The sequence below is a fragment of the Aotus nancymaae genome, unplaced genomic scaffold (assembly GCF_030222135.1).
Source record: "Aotus nancymaae isolate 86718 unplaced genomic scaffold, 86718_ANA_hifiasm-v0.15.2.pri h1tg000095l, whole genome shotgun sequence".
NCBI lineage: Eukaryota > Metazoa > Chordata > Mammalia > Primates > Aotidae > Aotus > Aotus nancymaae.
The window spans coordinates 2,361,566-2,384,733 of record NW_026988510.1 but is presented as its reverse complement, the minus strand read 5'-3'; the positions used below and the strand labels follow the sequence as shown (position 1 = coordinate 2,384,733).

Genomic DNA, 23,168 nt, shown 5'->3' with positions numbered 1-23,168 from the left:
CAGGAGCGTGAACTCTATCGTGAACTACACATGCAACGGACTTGGGTTGCAAGATCTCGGCAGTGTGCTCCTTAGGAGAATCTAACACCTGATGATCAGAGGTGGAACAGTTTCATCCTGAAGCCATCCCCCAACCCCACCATCGGTGGAAAAATTGTCTTCCATGAAACTATCCCCTGGTGCCAAAAAGGTTGGGGACCACTACTATGCATTAACCCAGCTCAAATCAGATAGCATCCCAAAATACACATCACTGTTAAAAATGACAACAGGAGAGACTCTATTCCGCCTCCCTGCAAGACAAACCTTAAAAGCCAAGGAACAGACTACTCCAGATACTGAATTCAGACTCCATGCACCTTTACCAATATTTAATTCCTACCGACTTCAGTCCCCTCAGCTGAAAAACTAACTCGCCCCACAGGAGTCAAAAATATTCACTAAAAAAAGAATGCACAGTGCAGGATTGGATCATGGTAGCAACTTCTACTCAGTTTCCTGATGAGCTGTTTCTGGAATTCTGAAAAGACATAAGCCCACCCCATGGGGATTCCCTCATACTCTGCACAAGGCCTGCCAAAGCAATCTTCCCCAGAAAGGGCAAAAGACATGCTTCATTGTGTCTGAATCTTCTGACCTTCCCTTTTAGATCAATTTAAAAAAAAATGACGGACAAAAACAGCCAAAGTAGTCCTCTCTCAGCAGTGGCCACGTAGTGCATGAAGCACCAAGCCCAGTTAGAGGCAGAGGCAGCACTGCACCAGGATCCCACACGCTGCAGCGCAGCCCGAGAAATCAACAGGCCACCTGCACCCTGCAGTCCCCTGCACCGTCCCCAGCTACGCTAGGACATGACCATCAATCAGGCTGCACAGTACTCAAGAGCCTGCCCCGCCAAACCACCATAGAGAATGCTTTCATTCTGCAATCTTGAGTAACTTACAAAAGCAAAACCTACACTATTTTCATTGTTTAGGCTCTAAGAAGTATTTTACATGAATATTCTTATAAGCAGCAGCTAAAAAATTTCATATCTACTGAAAAGTATTCAAAATAAGCATGCCTTCCACCAGTCACCGAGGCTGATCAGATCATAACAGGACTCCGTCTATGGTCCAGAGCCATCAGGATTGGCATCGTGGAGAGGGTGCAAGGAAAAGTTAGGGTAAAACACGGATTCCTCAACCTCACCTCAAACCTACTCTGAATGGACTGATGTCTGCAGTGGGAAGGCAGGAAGGAGCATTCTCCTGGGCTCCCTAGGGGCTACGTGGAGTGCGAAGGTTTGAGAACCACCACACAAGGTCCTCTTCTCTGCCAGTGGACGGCTCTGCTGGCCACTGTGCCAGGAAAACCCCCTACTGTTCTCTAAGCCCAGAATCAAAACATGGCCCCTCTAGACAAGCCGCCCATAAGGCCTTCCTATCGGGGCAGGCGAGACTCATTCCGCAAGGCGCTGCAGCTGTAGTCCAGGGTCTGCCAGCTGTGAAGCGAAGGTGAGCACAGAGAACACTTGAGGAAAATCCCAACAGAGGAGTGTCCCGCACAGGCATCACGCTAAGAGTCAGCCCTCCACAAGCCAGCATGAGCACTGACTTGAGGCTTTTGGGAGAACCATTATACACGAGGTCAAAGGCTTTATAAATGTGTATGCCTTGCACTCTGATTTTGTTTTTGTTTTTTAAGTCATGGGGACTCACTGTAGCCCAGACTGCAGTGCAGTGATGCAATCACAGCTCACTGCCACCTTCAACTCCTGAGCTCAAGTGACTCTCCCACCCCAGCCTCCCAAGTAGCTGTGTCTACACATGTACCAGCATACCTAGATAATTTCTTTGTTAAAGATGGGGTCTTACTATGTAGTCCAGGCTGGTCTCAAACTCCCGGGCTAAAGTGATGCTCCCAACTAGGCCTCCTAAAATGCTGGGATTACAGGCATGAGCCACTGCACCTGGTCTTGACTCTGCAATTTTACTTCAGGGCATTTTAAAGTTGACTGAAGAATTAAAAATAAATAAATAACCCTAACTTCCCAGGGTGTTCAGTGGTTACGATTTGACACTCACCATAGTCCAGGTCTAAATTTTTAAATAAAGGAATAAACTCAACTAAATGGAGAGATGTACAGTGCTCTGAGGGGGGCGACTGTGGATTATGATGCTGTCACTCCGTAAACGCGATTTACCAGCAAATGCAATCCCACTGAAACTCTGCTGGACTTTCAAAATCAGAATTTGAGGGCCGGGCACAGTGGCTCACACCTGTAATCCCAGCACTTTGCGAGGCCGAGGTGGGCAGATCACCTGAGGTCAGAGGTTCAAGACTAGCCTGGCCAACATGGCAAACCCTTGTTTCTACTAAAAATACAAAAATTAGCCAAGCATAGTTGCAGGCACCTGTAATCGCAGTTACTCGGGAGGCTGAGGCAGGAGAATCTCTTGAACCAGGAAGGCAGAGGTTGTAGTGAGCCGAGACTGCACAAATGCACTCCAGCCTGGGTGACAGAGCTAGACTGTCTCAGAAAAAAACAATTTGAAAAACTGATGGTAAAGCTCATGAAATAAAAAGCAAAGACTTCAAATGAGAAAAATCTCCCAAGCTATCAAAATATACCATAAAGCTACAGTAATTAAAATAGCATTAAAAAATGACACCAAGAAACGATCAATAAATCGAAAGAAACCTCAGGAACGATACAGATCTCCTCCTGTGCACATACAGTGTGCACGTACCGGGTTCTCTAGGTGTGTACCTGCAGGTGCACACACACACACACGCAGGTGCATGCACAGACATGCTCACAGACATGTACACATGCATGCATGCACACAAGCACAGGCGTGCCAGCACACTCACGCCACATATGCATGCACACATGCTCACACACTCATACACACGCACACACACAACCATGCATACACACAGGGACATGCACACACGATCGCACACGTGCATATAATCACATACCCATGTGCACACATGCAGGCTTTTTTCCAAGCATATGTTGTTCTGCATCCTGTTTTTTGTACAAACCATGTACAATTATGGCCTGCCTCGCGATGCCCCCCGCCCAGCCTGCCGCTCTGCTTCACAGGGCACCACCTTCCCCGACGTGAGCTCCGCCTGATGTTGCAGGTGCTTTCTCCCCACCGGTCACTATTTTTAACTTTCCCTGTGGCGTCCTTTTCCACACAAAGACCTTCCTGTTTTATATGGGCAAATCCATTCATCTATTCTGGCTTCTGCTGAATGTCTTGCTCAGGAAACCTTAGAGCTAAGATGTGCTTGGAGCTGGTACACAATAGAAGAGGGTCACTCACATTGAAGGTCTTCAAGACAACAGCGGGACAGGGTGGAAGAGGGCAGGCTGAGGCCATGAGGACAGTCAAGGCACCTGGTGTTAATGAGGGCAAGCGCTCAGCACCCTGAGCTGACTACACGGTGGGAGAGAACGTGGAAAGGGACCCAGACATCTGCTGCCCAACATCATCTCCTGCAGACCATTTGTTACCACTCTGAGTCTCATCAGGGCCTTCAGAACCGAGCAAGGCTCAAGGTAAGGCGTCTCCCAATCACAGACACGTGAAGCAGACATACAGAAATTAAGCTGCTCAGCCCGGCACAGAGGCTCACACCTATAATCCCAGCTACTCAGAAGGTTGAAGTGGAAGAATCACTTGAGGCTAAGAGTTCAAGACCAGCCTGAGCAACATAACAAGACTCCATCTCTAAAAAAAGAAAAAAATTTTTAAGCCAGACACAGTGGCTCACAACTGCAATCTCAGCACTTTGGGAGGCAGAGGCAGGCAGATCACGAGGTCAGGAGTTCAAGACCAGCCTGGCCAACATGGTGAAACCCCATCTCTACTAACAAAAATTAGATGGGCGTGGTGGCATGTGCCTGTAATCCCAGCCACTTGGGAGACTGAGGCAGGAGAACTGCTTGAACCCGGGAGGCAGAGGTTGCAGTGACCCAAGATCGTGCCACTGCACTCCATCCTGGGGGACAGAGCAAGACTCCATCCCTTAAAAAAAAAATTTAGTACAGCGCAGTGGTGCAACACCTGTAATCCCAGCTATCTGGGAGGCTGAGGCAGGAAGACCACTTGAGACCAGGAGTTTGAGGCTGCATTAAGGTGTGATCACACCACTGTACTCCAGCCAGGGCAACAGTAAAACTGTCTCTTGAAGGAAGGAAAAAAGGAAAGAGAGAGAGACAGAGCAAAAAGAGAAAGAGAGGAAGGAGGAGAGAGAGAGAGAGAGAAAGGACAGAAAGGAGACAGAGACACAAGAAAGACCAGAAAGAAAAAGAAAGAGGCCGGCCATGGTGGCTCAAACCTAAAATCTGAGCACTTTGGGAGGCCGAGGTGGTCGGATCACCTGAGGTTAGGAGTTCGAGACTAGGCCGGTCAACATGGTGAAACCCCGTCTCTACTAAATAAATAACAAAAATAAAAAAAGAGAAAGAGAAAGAAAGGGAAAGAAAAGAGCACGAGAGACAGACAGAGAAAGGAAGGGAGAGGAAAGAAAGGAAGGAAGGATTAATTAATTTAGGAGCATGCACTCAATTTCCTGACCTCCAAATCTGTACTCAGAACAGGCTGTGTTCTGAGTCTCATCAGACTCACACTTCACACGCCCCTCCAGGACCAAGCGTGACCTGCGGACCCAGCAGTCACACCCTGGCTGCCAAGGCAAACATCTCAAAGCAATGCTTTGCCAGGTCTCTGTTCATCACCCCCACAGGTCTCCCTTGCTAATGACTACTTAGGCCCAGCAGAACCAGAAATCATCACCAGAGACAGATATCTCCACAAACGGTGATACTGGCAAAAAGAAGACAGTGAAGGACATAATTCCCCCGTAATTAAAACAAATCTGTTTTAATTGTTCTAATTACAAGCAAGCATTCAAGGAACAAGACGTCTGTTTATCAGACAATCCTGACCCTGGGCAGCTGCCTGGATGTCCTGCGTGTGGCCAAGCCAACAGCGTGGGATGCAGCTGGAGCTGCACACAAAGGTAGGGGCTGCCACCTGCGGCTGCCTGCCCAAGAGAGGAGCCAGGGCCACTCCCAAAGTGACCAGGCACCCACCGTGTATCCCATTTCCCTTGGAAATGCTATTTAAAATGCTATTCACAAAAATTAATCAGGCTGGACGTGGTGGCTTACGCCTGTAATCCCAGCACTTTGGGAGGCTGAAGTGGGCGGATCACAAGGTCAGGAGTTTAAGATCAGCCTGGCCAATATGGTGAAACCCCATCTCTAGTAAAAAACACAAAAAAATAATAGCTGGCCTTGTGGTGTGTACCTGTAGTCCCAGCTACTCGGGAGGCAGAGGAAGAAGAATTGCTTGAACCCAGGAGGCAGAGGTTGCAGTGAGGCGAGATCTCACCACAGCACTCCAGCCTCAGTGACAGAGCAACACTTCATCACACACACACGCACACCCACAAACACAAAACGATTTGCCAAATGTGAACAAGCAAATCAGTCCCAAGTGGGGTCTGAAAGGAACAGTTACAAAAAGCAAGAGACAAGAGACGACGACGACTGCCTGCTGAGTGCAAATACTTGAAGTCCATGAGTTTCAAGACACACGCAAACCCATTTTCAGCATCAAAGTCATTTCCTGATTGCTGTGCCTACTAAAATTACGAACGTTTTCCAAAGCAAGCAGGAGAAAGGGGACTGAAAAGCCAGGGAACACAGTAACCCACCCCACCCCTCAGCGCCTTCCGGGTCCTGCTGTAAGGCTACAGTCACATCCTCCTCCAGCACGTGGGCCCAGTGCAGCGAATCTACCTGCACCCTCTGCGCAACGTGGACTCTTTAACACTCCGGCCTCGAGCCAGGCACAGCAGTGGAGTCAGCAGAACAGGCCCCAACACCCCAAGGCTCATCGTGACATAACAAAGCTGGGGCTCCAGCGAGCACCACTGTCCTCCAGCCGAAGCCCTGGATGCAGAGAAGACCTGTGTACAGCGGCCTACCTCCTGGGAAAGGGACTTCTGCTCTGCCACCTTAGTGGCAGGAGATGGTGCCTGTAAGGCTGGGTCGCAGCCACGGCGATCAGGCCAAGCCACACCTAGAGAGACGCTAACAACTCTACTTCAGTCTGGCATTTCACTAGGCTTCTTCTTCTCTTCAAAAACTGATAAGTAAACACACCGTCTGACTCTACATGGAGACAGACACGCAGCTCCTGACGGGAGACACCCGTGGTAAACGTGCATCAGAAACCCTGGCAGCAACATTCCTAACAAAGGGGAAGCCGACAGAGGCTGAGCGGGTTCACTCAAGAGAAACATCAATGTCCTACCTGCCTCTGCCAGCTCCACTGTTTCTACACCAACTCCACACAGAAAGAGCACGCGCTTGTAGTAAACGACACATATCGATGGGGATCAGCTCCCCTTCCAGCAAGCAGGGCACCTACAGCTGCCTCCAAGGGTGTACATGAAGGCCACAGGAGGAGGATGGAACACGGCCAGCGAGAGGCTGGTGGCGGATGACGGGAGGAACCCGGAAAACGAGCCCAAGGCACGGCTGCCCCAGCTGATCCTGGCAGTGCCGTCACCAAAGCCAGGCAGCTGGCACCCTTCACTCCTGGGCCAGGATTCTCTGTGAAGGGTCCAGAGAAAACGTGGTCTCCCAGGACCCAGCGAGACTGGGCTCCCAGACCGTGGCCCAGGATCCTCCCAGCCCTGGTATTCTGAGGTCTGCTCCTAGCACTCGGGCTCAGCACACGAGCACAGAGGAGTCATGCCTGGAGCTCAGTTTCTCATCCGGCTTCTTACTTGACTTGTTCCCAGGTCTTGGTGGCCAAATGCAGTACCCAGAGGTCCCTGTAGTGGTAGAACTGCTCTCCGTTGGGAGAGGCAAACTCCCCTCCAAAGACCCACAGCTGTCCGCCACCTTGAGGCACCATCACCGCCTGTGAAAAGAAAGGAGACAGGTCGGGGCACAGTCACACAGCAGCAGGGCCCGCTCCATGGATGACCGGCAGTGGTGAGTGCTTGAGTACTGCACGACTGTCTCAGCTGGCCTCCAAAGTGACCGGCCGCACGCTCAGCCACTGTTCTCTCCTGCGTCCCTGGGCTGCAAAATAAACATCCATTTAAATGTGGACAATGCCATATCCCGTAAGTGGATACAGCTCGTTACTTCCAACGTGAGCAACGGCATGGTACAACCTAGCAGTGTCTTCCTTACTTTTCAGGATCTATAATAAAGCTGTCCGCCTACTCTCGTTCATCCCTTTCCTACCTATTAAGAGCTAACTCAACTACCCTCCACAAGTACAATGTGCATGTAAAAGAAGTGTTCACGGGCCGGGTGCGGTGGCTCACACCTGTAATCCCAGCACTTTGGAGGGCCGAGGTGGGAGATTAGGGGGTCAGGAGCTTGAGATCAGCCTGGCCAAGATGGTGAAATACTAAAAATACAAAAATTAGCCAGGCGAGGTGGTATGTGCCTACAGTCCCAGCTGCTCAGGAAGCTGAGGAAGAAGAATCCCTTGAACCCGAGAGGCAGAAGTAGCAGTGAACCAAGATCACACCACTGTACTGCAGCCTGGGCAATGGAGAGAGACTTCATCTCAAAAAAAAAAAAAAAAAAAAAAAGGTTTATGTAATGTTTTTTCCTGGATCTTGCTCTGTCACCCAGGCTGGAGTGCGGTGGTGTAATCATCATTCACTTCAGCTTTGACCTCCTGGATTGAAGTGATCCTCCCATCTCAGCCTCCTGAGTAGCTGGGACTACAGGCAAGCGACACCATGCCCAGCTAAGTGTTTTATTTTCTGTAGGGGTGGGGTCTATATTGTCCATGCTGGTCTCAAACTCCTGGCTTTAGTCAATCCTCCTGCCTCAGCCTCCCAAAGCGCGCTGGGATTACACACGAGCCACTGCACCCAGCCTTATGCCACATTATTAATGCTTCTTAGAGACTTCAGCACCACAGTAAAGGTGAGGGAGCGCAGTGGGAGTAATGCCCTCTGGGCCACACGTGGGAGGGCACTCTGGCTGTCCTCAAGCAGCAGGGTATGCTGAGGAAAGAACAGAGGCACTGATCAAAAACAAGGGCATCCCTGAGGTCTCAGACACCACCCGTTACTCTGCAGGAGGCCCTCCGTGGCCCACTTCCCCTCAGGACCCCAAGGGCTATGGGCAGCAGAGTCTTTGGGGGACAGCAGGCATCCCCTGTGGAAAGAGCTGCCTAGACAGACTGCAGGGCTGCAAGCAGTGGCAGAGACCACCGGGCTCCACAGGATCTGTGCTCCAAACCTGCAAATTAAGAGGCAGCTGGGGTCCAGGAAGCAAGCGGCTCTTCCCAAGTTGGGAACAGCACGCTTCTCAGCATTCCGTGTTAGTAACCACAGCGGAGGGGGACCCTCGGTGCCGCACTTCCACAGGTGCGAGCCGCCCACGCTGCCCAGGGCCACAGAGCCCCGCTTCGAGTGACCGTAATGCCCCGGTGGTATAATTAAAAGAGAAGAAGCAACCCGAGCACCTCGGCAGCAGGTGAAGCCCCATTCCCCAACTCAGCCGTGGGCATTTCAGACGCTTTCTTAAAAGCCTGTTTTATTTTCTCTTGTTTCGAGATGAGTAAGGACCTGGCAGGATGAAGAATGCTTCCACGCAGGGTGCAGAGAGGGCTGGCAAACCAGAGTGCCAACCGTCCAAGTCAAGTGCATCCTGGGCAGGGCTGACAGTGGTTCTCAGCAGGCTCCCTCCCGGCACCTCTCAGTCAGTGCTCCACCCGTCCGCACTTACAAAGGGCCGCAGTGCCGCCCCTCTGCACTGATGCCGTTCCTTCTTGGCCAGACAGAGGATGCAGGTGGCAGTAGCACACAGAGGGTGGCGTGTCCCTCTCCACCCCACCCACTTCCAGTCATTCTTTGCATCTGTCATCTCAGCTCCGATGACTGACCTGTAAAGGGTCAAGCCAGGTTCCCTATCATTCTAAAAGCCCAGTAGTTCCAAAGGGAGAAACTGACCATTTCACATCTTCACAGCAGACATGATGACTGGCTCAAGACCCAAACCCAACAAATGTTTTGAGTCGAAAGGAGGTTAGGTGGCGCAACCATGCCTCACGGTACAATAGTTTTAAAATATCATCTCATGGAAGAGTATTCAATGCCACAGAATAATCCTACAATAATACATCAATGGTAAAGAACACCATACAAATAACACATACACGCACACTCCAGTGAGCAGGAAACACAGATGCATAGAAACTGACCATTTTACCTCTTTACAGCAGACATGATGACCGACTCCAGAGCCTGAAACACGCCAGGGAGCCCTAAGCCCCGACTCCAGAGCCTGAAACACGCCAGGGAGCCCTGAGCCCCGCCTCCAGGGCCTGAAACACGCCAGGGAGCCCTGACCCCCGACTCCAGAGCCTGAAACACGCCAGGGAGCCCTGACCCCCGACTCCAGAGCCTGAAACACGCCAGGGAGCCCTGACCCCCGACTCCAGAGCCTGAAACACGCCAGGGAGCCCTGACCCCCGACTCCAGAGCCTGAAACACGCCAGGGAGCCCTGAGCCCCGACTCCAGAGCCTGAAACACGCCAGGGAGCCCTGACCCCCGACTCCAGAGCCTGAAACACGCCAGGGAGCCCTGACCCCCGACTCCAGAGCCTGAAACACGCCAGGGAGCCCTGACCCCCGACTCCAGAGCCTGAAACACACCAGGGAGCCCTGAGCCCCGACTCTAGAGCCTGAAACACGCCAGGGAGCCCTGACCCCCGACTCCAGAGCCTGAAACACACCAGGGAGCCCTGAGCCCCGACTCCAGAGCCTGAAACATGCCAGGGAGCCCTGAGCCCTGACTCCAGCACCTGAAACACACCAGAGAGCCCTGACTCCTGACTCCAGCACCTGCAGACAGCTTCCTCCCTGGTGCTGGCACAGGGGGCCCAGGCAGAGCACACAGTCTTGGGTAGCTGAGGAGACAAGGGCTAGAGTTCAGGGACACAGAGGCAGCTGGAAGTGGCAGGGCAGAGTTTTGGAGAGACGAAGCTATGAGAGACAGAGCCCTAGAAATCTGCACGGAAGCGTCCCTTGGAGTCCGTACACTAAGCTGCACCTTGGCAAGGTGAGACCCAGGAACCACCACTGTGAAGACAAAAGCATGAGAACTATCTGAGCTTACACAGGGCTTGGAAAGAGGCAAGTTCCAACCGGACAGGGTGGAAAGACATTGCTGATCACACAAGGCACTCAGCAGAGACCGCAGGCCACCGTGAGTGCTGAGCTAGCCCTAGAGACAGCAACAAAAAGATCAAGATGAGAGTCGGGAGGAGGTGGGAAAAGGAAAAAAAAAGGGATCAAGATGATCTGCAAGGACCTGAATCACCTGCCAGGACAAAATGCAACACTGTCTGACAGGTGAAAAAACCCAGACACTCAGGCCAGGAGCAGTGGCTCACGCCTGCAATCCCAGCACTTTGGGAAGTGGTGGATCACTTGAGGTTAGGTGTGTAAGACCAGCCCGATGAACATGGTGAAACCCCGTCTACTAAAAAAAATACAAAATTAGCCGTGTGGTGGTGCACGCCTATAATCCCAGCTACTCGGGAGGCTAAGATTACGGTAAGCCAAGATCCCACCACTGCACTCCAGCCCGGGTGACAGAGTAAGACTCAGTCTCAAAATATAAATAAAATAAAACATCGGGACAGTGGCTCACACCTGTAATCCTAGCACTTTGGGAGGCCGAGATGGGTGGATCACCTGAGGTCGGGAGTTCGAAACCAGTCTGACCAACGTGGAGAAACCCCGTCTCTACTAAAGACACAAAATTAGCTGAGCGTGATGGTGCATGCCTGTAATCTCAGTTACTCAGAAGGCTGAAGCAGGAGAATCACTTGAACCCGGGAGGTAGAGGTCACAGTGAGCCAAGATGGTGACATTGCACTTCAGCCTGGGCAACAAGAGCGAAACTCTGTCTCAAAATAAATAAACAAATAAATAAAAATAAAGAAAATAAAAAATAAAACAATCCAGATACTCAACAGGCAGCATCCACAAAGTCCTGCATCTAACCACACAGTACTAACAGGAAAATATAAAGTAATAATAGGAGAAAAATCAGTGGACAGAAACAGAACCAGAAATGAGAGATGAGAGAATAAGACAAGGGCAGTAAACAATTATAAACGTGTTCAAAGATTCAAAGGAAGATGTGAACATACTAAGTAGAAACTATAATCGAGAACCAAACAACTTCTAGAGCTGAAAACAATACCACATATAAAATTAAAACTTCCTTAGTTCACAGCACATCCACTAATCTTGAAGAAGGGCAACAAAAACTACTCAAAATGAGAGAGAACATAGCAAGACAGAAAGAGATTTTCATTCCCCTATAGAATATTACAGTCTAATGTACATGTAATTTAACTTCCAGAAAAATCACAAAGGTATCAAAATCAAATGTACAAAAAACTAATACAGGCCAGGCACAGTGGCTCACGCCTGTAATCCCAACATTCTCAAAGGCTGTGGTAGGTGGATCACTTGAAGCCAGGAGTTCGAGACCAGCCTGGCCAACATGGTGAAATCCCTTCTCTACTAAAAAATACAAAAAGTAGCCGGACGTGGTGGTGTGTGCCTGTAATGCCAGCTACTCAGAAGCCTGAGGCAGGAGAATTACTTGAACCCAGAGGCGGAGGTTGCAGTGAGCCAAGACAGAACCACTGCACTCCAGCCTGGGAGACAAAGCAGGACTCTGTCTCAAAAAAATAAAGATTCAAATGTAGAAGGCACCTTAGTGACCTAATACAATCCCAGTCATCCAATACGATTGATTACAAGATTCAGGTCAGAAAAAGCAAGCAAATGGCCAGTCACAAGCCTGCAGGCCCCATAGCAATCTCACACCAAAACCCAGAGATCCATACTTCCCAATCACACCAACATCACACCCCAGAGAAAAACCCTTAAAAACAAACCAGTTAAAAACAAACCATGACAGGTCAGGTGCAACTGAAAACCACAACGGCTTTCATGGCATCAATTGTTTAAGACTGTAGTTAATAACAGTAATTAGAACAGAAAAGAATAGGTAAGAAAGGAGAGGCCCGGTGGCTCATGCCTGTAATCTCAGCACTTTGGGAAGCCGAGGCGGGCAGATCGCTCAAGGTCATGAGTTTGAGACCAGCCTGGCCAACATGGTGAAGCCTCATCTCTACTAAAAATACAAAAAAAAGAGCCAGGCGTGGTGGTGGGCGCCTGTAATCCCAGTTACTCAGGAGCTGAGGCAGGAGAATTGCTTGAACCTGGGAGACGGAGGTTGCAGTGAGCCAAAATAATGCCACTGCATTCCAGTCTGAGTGACAGAGTGAGACTCTGCCTCAAAAAACAAAACAAAAATCCAAGAGTATAAAAATCTACTTTTTAAAGCCGCCCAAATGCCTGCAAGCCTGCATCTGCATGGGATGTTCACTAAGCTCAGGCAGGCAGGTCCTCCTCACAGAACCAACTTCATTAGCAAGTTCTAAGCACAGAATCAGCAAAGGGGGAAGGAAATATTTCAGAGGAATGTGTGAATCATGCTGTGGTCGCCTGATGCGATGATCTTTCTCTACACTGGAGAGGCAGGCACTCAAACTATTTTTTGTGCAAGTCCAACCGTAACAGAGTCGAACCAAGGATAAGGACAGAGTACCCAACCTTCCAGAGCTTACAGAACATCTGACGGCGGGGCCCCTTCCCCAGCAGGATGTGATGGCTCTGACAGTGCTCTCCTGTGTAAGGAACGAGCTAGCGGCATGCTAAGTCAGTGCAACTTCTCTGTGACCCCGTTACCATTCGTTTTCTGCTGATACAACTGTTTTCCTTCCACCATGCATACCTTTCCCAAACACCCAGCTCTATCTTCACCATCTAGTCCAGACCGTGGGCCTGGAGTAGGACAAGCAAGCATTCTGCCAGTGGCTGGGACACGCCAGGCACGACAGCAGGTATTTTACATGGAGTATCTCACACCATCCTCATGCCCCTGGGGAGCAGGCGTTCACCCGCCTCGTCTCACAGTGAAGAAGCCGAGTAAGGAATCCAAGGGAGCGAATAGCAGAGCCAGGGATCTCACGGCCCAGTCCCTCCGCACCCGGCATCGTCACCTATCAACTCTCCACGTCTACCAGACTCACACGGGAAGAGAGGGAGGGCGGCTGCGGGTCAGTGAGGACACTACCTGGTGAGCACAGCGCCTCGGAGGTGGACTGGGGATGTCGACTTTGGTCCAGGTGTCCTTTCTGATATTGTAGACATAGAGCTCATTATACAAAAAAGTCTGCAGGAAGGAAGAGGAGTGTCAGTGTCATGAACGATACACTTCCGAGGAAGTGGTGAGAACAATCGTAAGCATTACAATTCCCTGGGAAACTGACACCCTAAAGCAATGTAAACCATACAGCGCAGGGAGGCCATGTGGCTGGTTCCCTGGGGCCCTCGGGGATGATGACACCATGAAAATGACCGGATGCCCACCAGGCCCATAAATCTGGAAGGTACTGAAAGCCCTTGCTTATTAGGATTGGTCATTCTTCTAATTTAAACCTAGTTTGTTTGATTGATTGATTGATTATTTATTTATTTATTTATTTAGAGATGGAGTCTGTCGATTTTGGCTCACTGCAACCTCCGCCTCCCAGATTCAATCGATTCTCTGCCTCAGCCTCCCAAGTACCTGGGATTACAGGTGTGTGCCACCACGCCTGGCTAATTTTTGTATTTTTAGTAGAGACTGGGTTTCACCACATTGGGCAGGCTGGTCTCAAACTCATGAACTCAGGTAATCTGCCCACCTCGGCCTTCCAAAGTGCTGGGATTACAGGCGTAAGCCACCACGTCCAGCCAAGCCTAGTTTCTAAATGCACAAACACTCAGAGAGGAAGATGGACAAATGCAGTCGATCCCCCAGGGGCCATCCCAGGCTGCAGGGAAGGTGAGCTCCTGCTTTGCTGTTTCACACACAATTCTGAAACACAGATCTTTCTGGCCTGCTCAAAAGCAAAAAGTAGCCCTACAATTTATCCGCACTTTTCCTATTTAAGACAACCTGAAAGCTGAGTGTAAAATCTGGAAACCCACTGGGAGGAAGAACAGAACAATCACCCACAACAAGGGCTGCGCCCATCAAGAGCAACGACGGCAGAGCTGGGCTCAGTGTAAGTCCCAGGAACGGAGACCCCAGCACCAGTGATGTCATCAACAGTCACGCCAGTGCCTGGACGGTCCTGGTGACATCTCACATCAGGCCTGACAGCCCGAGCGCGTGGTACGAGGTGGGTGAAAGGGCCAAAGCGTGTTTGATGTCACTGCCTTAACTTTCTCTCAAATGATACTCATGCAATATGGGAAGAAAAGAAAATAATATATACTTTACTTTTTGGCCATTGAAATATTCACCTCCGAAAAGGATTAATTCATCTTTCTCAGGATGAGCCGAGAGGGAGGCATTTAACCTATGAGAGATACAAGCAGCATGTCAGCAGGTCTCCCCAAATCCCCACCTGAGCGCCATCCTCTTCCTCACAGAATCCTCTATCACCGCAGACTGGTGCCTCTACACTTCCTTAAAGGAGAGCCTGGCATCCAGAAAAGCAGCACAGGTGCCAACATTTTGGTCCCTCTACCAGTGCCCAGGGCCACACTCCCGGGACAGCCCTGGAGCTGGGCTGACACAGTGTCTGGTTGTTTTAAAAAAAAAAAAAAAAGTCCCTAGGCAGGAAGAAGTCCAGATTTCCCTATCAATGTATCAAATGTTCCAGAACTGTCCTTTGTTTTCTTTGAGATAGAGTTTCCCTCGTCACTCAAGCTGGAGTGTGACATCACAATCTCGGCTCACTGCAACCTCCACCTCCTGGATTCAAGCCATTCTCCTGCCTCAGCCTCCTGAGTAGCTGGGATTACAGGTCACAATGCCCAGCTAAATTTTTGTACTTTTTTAGTAGAGATTTTGTATTTTTTAGGGTTTCACTGTGTTGTCCATGCTAGTCTCAAACTCCTGACCTCAAATGATCTGCCCACCTTGGCCTCCCAAAGTGCTCAGATTACAGACATGAGCCACCACACCTGGCCCTCAAAACCATCCTCTTTTAAAAGCCTGTCCTCTCAAATCACCTCAAAACTATTCTAAAAATTTCAGTATTGGCCAGGCGCGGTGGCTCACGCTTTTAATCCCTGCACTTTGGGAGGCCGAGGCAGGAGGATCATGAGGTCAAGAGATCGAGACCATCCTGGCCAACACGGTGAAACCCTGTCTCTACTAAAAATACAAAAATTAGCTGGGCATAGTGGCACATGCCTGCAATCACAGCTACCTGGGAGGCTGAGGCAGGAGAATTGCTTGAACCCTAGAGGTGGAGGTTTTGGTGAGCCAAGATCATGCCAGTGCACTCCAGCCTGGGCAACAAGACCAAAACTCTGTCTCAAAAAAAAAAAAAGAATAAAGAGTGTTTCTCAAATTTCTCTCACCCTGAATCCTTTTTCACTTGAACACCTACTGATTTTCTGCAGAAAAGTACCAAACACAACTTGGGAAACGATCCACAAAGGGCCCAAGCTGAGGCCCCCACCCAGCTTGCAGCCGCACCAGCCCAGGTGTTTCTGCCACACAGGCAGGTGAAATACTGATGCAGCTGGTGTCAAGCCCCATTTTCCAGGTAAGTCACATAGAGCCAGTTCTGAGGGTATGCACATTTAAAAACTGGTCATTTTAGCTGGGTGTAGTGGCATATGCCTATAATCCCAGCGACTCAGGAGGCTGAGGCAGGAGAATCGCTTGAACTGGCGAGGTGGACATTGCAGTGAGTCAAGATAGCACCACTGCACTCCAGCCTGGGTGACAGAGCAAGACTCCATCTCAAAAAAATAAAATAAAAACTCGTCATTCTCAGGATTTTAAGGTCATATGATTGAGAGGTAGGAAGCTGGAAGTTATTAAGGTTACGAAGCAAAAGGTCTTAATCTCCTGATAGCTGTTTCAGTAACTGCTCCCTCCTTTTAGGAAGCATTTCCAGCTGACCCAGGGAACTATCAATACCTTAAATTATATCCTGACATGAAACCTGACTTGTAGGGAACATTACTTATGGAAAAATTCTAAAATACTAAAAAAGGAACCAAAACCAAAAAATTTAAAAGGCCAGGCACAGTGACTCACACCTGTAATCCCAGCACTCTGAGAGGTCAAGGTAGGTGGATCACCTGAGCTCAGGAACTCGAGACCAGCCTGGACAACACAAAAAATGTCTCTACACACAAAAAAAACCCAAAAAACCAATCCCCAAAGTGGCTTTCCTCAGGAGTGCTGGTACATCAGAAGTCTTAAAGATAATTTCTCATTTCAGTTGTTGAAGCAACTCAAATGAAAATGCACATTTACAGCAGGTCACAGTGGCTCATGCCTATAATCCCAACACTTTGGGATGCTGAGACAGGTGGATCACCTGAGGTCAGGAGTTTGAGACCAGCCTAGCCAATATGGTGAAATGCCATCTCTACTAAAAACACAGATATTAGCCAGGTGTAGTGGTGCATGCCTGTAATCCCAGCTACTTGTGAGGCTGAGGCAGGAGAATCACCTGAACCCAGAAGGCAGAGGTTGCACTGAGCCAAGATCATGCCACTGCACTCCAGCCTGAGCAACAGAGCAAGATTCCATCTCAAAACAAAAAAATGAACATTTGCGCCGGGCGCGGTGGCTCACGCCTGTAATCCCAGCACTTTGGGAGGCCGAGGCGGGTGGATCACGAGGTCAAGAGATCGAGACCATCCTGGTCAACATGCTGAAACCCCGTCTCTACTAAAAAAATACAAAAAATTAGCTGGGCATGGTGGCGCGTGCCTGTAATCCCAGCTACTCAGGAGGCTGAGGCAGGAGAATTGCCTAAACCCAGGAGGCGGAGGTTGCAGTTAGCTGAGATCGCACCATTGCACTCCAGTCTGGGTAACAAGAGCGAAACTCTGTCTCCAAAAAAAAAAAAAAAAAAAAGTACATTCACCACGCATAACTTACATTTGGCACTGAGGACAACATGCAAACTAAAAGGAAAAACAGCCAGGCAAGGTGGCTCATGCCTGTAATCCCAGCATTTTGGGAGGACCAGGCAGGTGGATCGCCTGAGGTCAGGACTTCAAGACCAGTCTGACCAATATGACGAAACCCTGTCTCTACTAAAAATACAAAAATTAGCCAGGTGTGGTGGTGCACTCCTATAGTCCCAGCTACTCAGGAGGCGGAGACAGGAGAATCACTTAAACCTGGGAGGCAGAGGCTGCAGTGAGCCAACATCGCCCCATCCCACTGCACTCCGATCTGGGTGACAGAGCAAGACTCCATCTCAAAAAAGAAAGGGAAAAATAAAACTCAAATCCTAATGGACATTAAAGTGAAACCAGGAAGGACATCTGCCTTTGGGAGTGGCCCCAACAGGACTCACTCTGCTCAGGGACTGATCACCACGCTCCTCCCACCTCTGCGCAGGTGATAACCCTGCCTCAGAGGCAGGTGAGTGCAACTTGTCAAGGCAAAGGCACCACAATCACGACCCCCACTCCAGAAGGGCTGAACACCAGCTTCCACTTGGGTCTGCAGCAGCTTTATTCAGAGGGTAGATCCTGCAAGGTTCATCTCCTACTGAGGGAAATAAAGCAAACCACTTCTCATTCCAGCTCATCCCACATGTGTTTGAAATCCTACAGGCTTGGAATGTTTGTACATAATTTTCAAATTCATTTAAAATGGCTTATACACAATTTATGTTTAACAAACTTTTCACATGAGAATTTAAAAGCATTACAAACACAGCAAAAAGCCATGGTGATTTTCAGCTTTCTGCCTACAATATGCTCTTTTAAAATACCTTAAGAACCAAAGAAGCCAGGCACAGTGGCTCACACCTAAAATGCCAGCACTTCAGGAGGCCAAGGCAAGCGGATCACCTGAGGTCACAAGTTCAAGACCAGCCTGAACAACGTGGAGAAACTCTGTCTCTACTAAATATACAAAATTAGCTGGGCATGGAGGCGCATGCCTGTAATCAGTCTCAGCTACTTGGGAGGCTGAGGCAGGACAATCACTTGAACCTGCGAGGCGGAGACTGCAGTGAGCCGACATCCTGCCACTGCACTCTAGCCTGGGCAACAAGAGGGAAACTTCATCTCAAAAAAAAAAAAGAACTAAAGAAAAGCTCACTGGGGCAATGCTTTCATCCACACATCATGACCCTTCAGACCTTTCAATACGAGCAGCTGTGCTAGAGTCCCCGCCCCGTGGTTTCTGCAGGACAATAAAGCTGAACAGCTGCATTCCAGTTCTTCCGAAGAAAGGGACCGAGCACAGGTTTTAATAATGAAAAAGTCTCAAGTGCCTGGTCATAGATGAAACATGGTGCTATATAAAGTAGTTTTTCAATTTATAGAAGAAAAAGAAACAGACACACAACGGAAAAAACGCGACCTGCTCACCTTGGTGAGGGCGGGGAGCACGGAGTTTCCACAACCTGAGTCTTCTTGGCATCGAGAGTCTGGAAATGGGCTATGAGCGCCTCCAGGTCTTCCTAGGAAACCAAGTAGGCACACGTGAGACTTGTTCCCTGGACGTGCCACGGAGCCACAGCCTGCTCAGCTTTCCTCCAGTCAGTGCGACTGGACTGGGCTCGGTCACGTCTGTGAACTGGAACACACTGCGCCTGAGTTTGAAATGCAGAGTTCGACATACTCCAAAGTCACCAGAGCTGGACCTCAAAGGCGGTTTGCTTAGAAGCATAAACGTGTGCTCCAAATACCATCTCATTCCACACCCTTAACGCTCCGCCTGCAGGACCTTCCACTTAGACAAGCCCCTCGCTACTTCAGTGCAGGCACCCTCAGCGCCTCTCACAACCCAGGCCCGGTGATCCTGCAGATCACTTCCCTCCCGCACACCCACCTCTCCAACCCCACCTCCCACCCAGCCCTCACTCCCCGAGCTACGCTGGCTTCCTCTCCGTTCATTCAATGAACACACACCACCTTCCCTCAGCCTCAACAGCTGCCTCATCCCATCCGTGTTTCCTTCAGCCCACCCCTCAGTCTCAGGGTGAATGTCAATCCTGCCCAGTCAGAAGCTCTCACAGCAGGGCACCCTGCTTAGAAGTCTATATATGCGATATTTAAAACATGTAAGGTACAGAACTTTATCCAAAACACTCCTGTGCACCGTTCTCAGGGTAAGGAATAGTGTTACCCGTGTGTGGCACCCACACATCCCCCAAAGTAACCACTACCTGCAACTCGGTGCTTATTAGTCTCAAGCTTTTTACACTGCCATTACACATGTGGGTCCCTAAGCAACACGTACTGCTGTTTTACAGTTTTAAATCTCACTAAATGGGCCAGGCGCGGTGGCTCACACCTGTAATCCCAGCACTACGGGAGGCCAAGGCGGGTGGATCACGAGGTTAGGAGTTTGAGACCAGCCTGGCCAACATGGCGAAACCCTGTCTCTACTAAAAATACAAAAAATTAGCCGGGTGTGGTGGCAGGCACCTGTAATCCCAGCTACTCAGGAGGCTGAGGCAGGAGAACTGCTTGAACCCTGGAGGCAGAGGCTGTGGTGAGCCGAGATCACGCCATTGTACTCCAGCCTGGGCAACAAGAGTGAGACTCCCTCTCAAAATAAATAAATAAATAGCTACTAAATGGTAACACACCGCATTCTTTCAACTTGCTTTTTTTTGCTCAACAAGGTTCAACAGTTCAAATACTAACGTCTATGAACTGAGAAAGCTTTGCCATTGCTACTGTAAGGCAGCAGTCTTTAAACCTGAGTGAACCTCAGCACCACTGGGTGACTGAGAAAGAGCAAGGTGATAGGATCTGGGTGACGCCGGTGGCCTAGTCGGTGACAGCCTCTCCACGGTGCCATTAAGCTGAACGCTGAGAAGACCACAGGAGTGTGGTTGGGGTACAAGACCACAGAGAGAACTTGGCATGTTTGAGACACTAAAATAAAAGCACGATAGCTGGAGGGAGCCCAGGGAGACGCCGGAGAGGCAGGCAGAGCCAGGACCAAGTGCAGGTGCCAGCCAGGTGATCCGATACAGGAGTCTCTGAGAGCAGAATTCCAAGCTGTTCCCAAGATCCCCCTTCCCCCAGTAATTCCCAGGACTGTCAAATAATGGGATTACCACTCTCGTGATTAGGTTGCATTGCAGACAGCTGAATTTAAGAGAGAGCGATGATTCTCCGTGGACCTAGCCTAATCAGATGACCAGTTATTTTAAAGGTTTGTTTTGAGGATTCATTAAGATAACATAAAAATCCCCAGACCTGACACGCACTCTCTCTCACGGAAATCTATAGTTACAATCACCTACATACTGGACACCAGAAGGACACATGAAAATGAGTTAAAATGACAGGTACTGGCTGGTTACTGAGTGCTTGCTTTTTGCCAAGCACCATTCTGAAGATGCCACACAGGGAAACTGACTGACTTCCTGTGCCTCGGCCCTAACTAGCAGGTCATGCCACTGCATTCCAGCCTGGGCGACAGAGCACGACTGTTTTTAAAAAAAAAAAACAAAAAAACAAGAATGTCAGAGCTAAGAGGAGAACGAGGGAAAAGTCCCACTCCATTATCTGAGCGATGAGTACATGGAGAGATCAACGATTTAGGAAGAAAAGGGACAAAGGAATGTGGTCAAGAGCTCTGGATTCGAGACATCTGCTCACATCCCAGTTCCTACTACTTCTTGGTTCACCTGCTGTTCTGACTTCCTGTCAAATGGGAACACCAGTGCTGCGGAATTCACCTGGTTGTGAGGTTTCAAGCCCAGGTAGCACTGTGCCTGGCACACAGCAAGCAATAAACACTGGCCATGAAAACTGCCCCCGGTTAGGAAACCCATGAGCAGTAGCCGAAGAACCCTCAACCCCAAGTTCAGGGCCCTCCCGCAGACGCTGGGCTGAGGACCAGAAGGAGGGAGACAATAGTGGTGGCCGCCATCAGCTACTATGAGACACCCTGCGGCTCCAGGGCCTTCTTCACTTACTTAAGCCCATCTGCTGCTCACTCCTCAGGATTGCTGTGATTATTCGTCCTCTTTTAAAAGATGAGGAGTGAGGTTCAGGAAAGTTAAGAGTCTTATTCCCAGACCAGACATCTTGCAGAGGCAGCCGCCAGACTCAACCCCAGGTTGTCCTACGCCAAAACCCTGCCTCTTCCCACCATCCAGCCGCCCTTTAAAGGGAGGGAGAACGGGGAGGAAACGCAGAAAAACGCCCGAGACACCATATGAAAAAAAGCAAGCGCGTTAAAGGGGAAGCTCCGTCGTTCTTCGAGAAGCGGCCGGACACACGTGGAGACTCGGGAAGGGGCGGGCCCCGTGCAGCCGACCGGACGCGGCACCGGGGCAGTTCCTACGGCAGCGCTGTCCCGCGGGGCCGGCGAGGCTCCCACAGCGCACACGAGGACGCACAACCCCGGGGGGCGCAGGGGCTCGGCCGAGGCTGCACGGCCGCGGCGTCGGGCCGCTAGGTCCCATCTGTCCCGCTCACCTCCTCCTTCCGCGAGCGCTTGGACACCTTCTTCTCCATCTTGGCGGCTGTTTTCTCCGCGCCGCGGCCCTTCTTCTCCTTCTTACCCTTCTTGCCCATCTTGCCAGACCCGAGGCCGCGCCGAAACACCAGAGGAAGAAACGGCGCGCGCTCTCCGCCCGGAAACAGGTATTCGTGGGGCGGAGCCCGGCCGTTTCTGGGCTCGGCGCACAGAAAGGGCGTCACTTCCGGTCCCGAGTCCGAGTCGCTTCCGGGTGGAGGCACGGCTGGGTTTTTCACTAGGTTCGGTCTTGGAGCTTGGTCTTTGGCAGCGGGCTCGGGGGCCTCGGGCTCCGCATAAGGTCCGAGAGAAGATGACCCGCCCTGGGCTGGGCGCAGTGGCTCATCCCTGTAACCCTGGCCCTTTGGGAGGCCCTGGCGGGCGGATCGCTTGAATCCAGAAGTTCGAGACCCGCCCCCCACAACTCTACAAAAGAAGAGAATAGCCGGGCGTGGTGGCGCGCGCCTGTGGTCCTAGTTCCTCCAGAGGTTGAGGCGGGACGATCGCTTCATTCAAGGGATTCCAGGCTGCAATGAGCTATGATTGCGCCACTGCACCCCAGCCTGGGCGACAGAGCGAGATCCTGTTTCAAAACACAGAAACAAAAAGATGGCAACCCGGGCTTGACAAACCTGGGACATGCTCGCCATTCTCACGCCCTGTGCCCCCACCTAGCCAGTCCCCGTGTCCCAGGAGACGCGCCCTCTGAGTTTTATTTTTATTTTTTGGAACAAGGTCTAGCTCTGTCGCCAGTCTGGAGTGCAGTGGCGCGATCTCGGATCACTGCAACCTCCGCCTCCCGGGCCCAAGCGATTCTTGTGCCTCAGCCTCCCGAGTAGCTGGGACCACAGGTGCCCACCACGGCCGGCTCATTTTCTGAGTTCTCCCAGGATGCACGTGTGCCCTAAAGGCACATTGCTTATCCCTGTGTAGAATTGCCTAAGTATTAGCCGCATTTTTTTCCGCGTGAACCAATCAAATGAATGCTGGGGCCTCACTCCCTAGATAAAAATTTCATACAGTTACAAGGGTTTGCAGACCCTAAATAAGACAGTCCCTTCCACCATCCCATTTAAAATGTGCCAGATAATGGCCGGGCTTGGTGAGTCACACCTGCAATCCCAGCACTTTGGGAGGTGGAGGCAGGCGGATCACGAGATCAGGAGTTCGAGGCCAGCCTGGCCAACAACATAGTGAAACCCCGTCTCTACTAAAAATAGAAAAAAAATAGCTGGGAGTGGTGGCAGGTGCGAGTAATTCTACCTACTCAGGAAGCTGAGGCAGGAGAATTGCTTGAACCCTGGAGGCTGAGGTTGCAGTGAGCCCAGATGGCGCCATTGCACTCCAGCCTGGACGCCAAGAGTGAAACTCCATCTCAAAAAAAAAAAAAAAAAAAAAAGTGCCAGATGCTGTTAGGTACTAAGGACATGTCCTCAAATGTCCTAGTATGGAGAACGTTTGTGGCCTCATTGGTAGGCTAGAGCTAATGATAGCATCCTGCAAGGGTCCTCAATTTGTGGAGCCTGAGAAATAAAGATGGGTAAGATCCAAGTGTCTGCTA

General features: G+C 50.4%; 1 protein-coding gene across 6 annotated transcripts in view; it reads right to left on the bottom strand.

The window, feature by feature from the left end:
* Positions 1-21,727, bottom strand: part of KLHDC4 (kelch domain containing 4) — a 60,783-nt gene extending 39,056 nt beyond the window's left edge. For 2 of the 6 annotated variants that reach the window (XM_064369963.1, XM_064369962.1), the window contains exons 1-5: positions 21,568-21,727; positions 18,493-18,584; positions 14,408-14,486; positions 13,214-13,312; positions 6,802-6,938 (exon numbers count right to left, since the gene is read on the bottom strand). In XM_064369963.1, the coding sequence (XP_064226033.1) occupies positions 6,802-6,938; positions 13,214-13,312; positions 14,408-14,486; positions 18,493-18,584; positions 21,568-21,666 (506 nt within the window). In that variant the 5' untranslated portion in view covers positions 21,667-21,727. Of the gene's footprint in view, positions 1-6,801; positions 6,939-13,213; positions 13,313-14,407; positions 14,489-18,492; positions 18,585-21,567 lie in introns of those variants that run through there. The other 4 variants (XM_064369964.1, XM_064369967.1, XM_064369965.1 and 1 more) reach the window with 4 other exon arrangements.
* Positions 21,728-23,168: the final 1,441 nt, after the last annotated feature.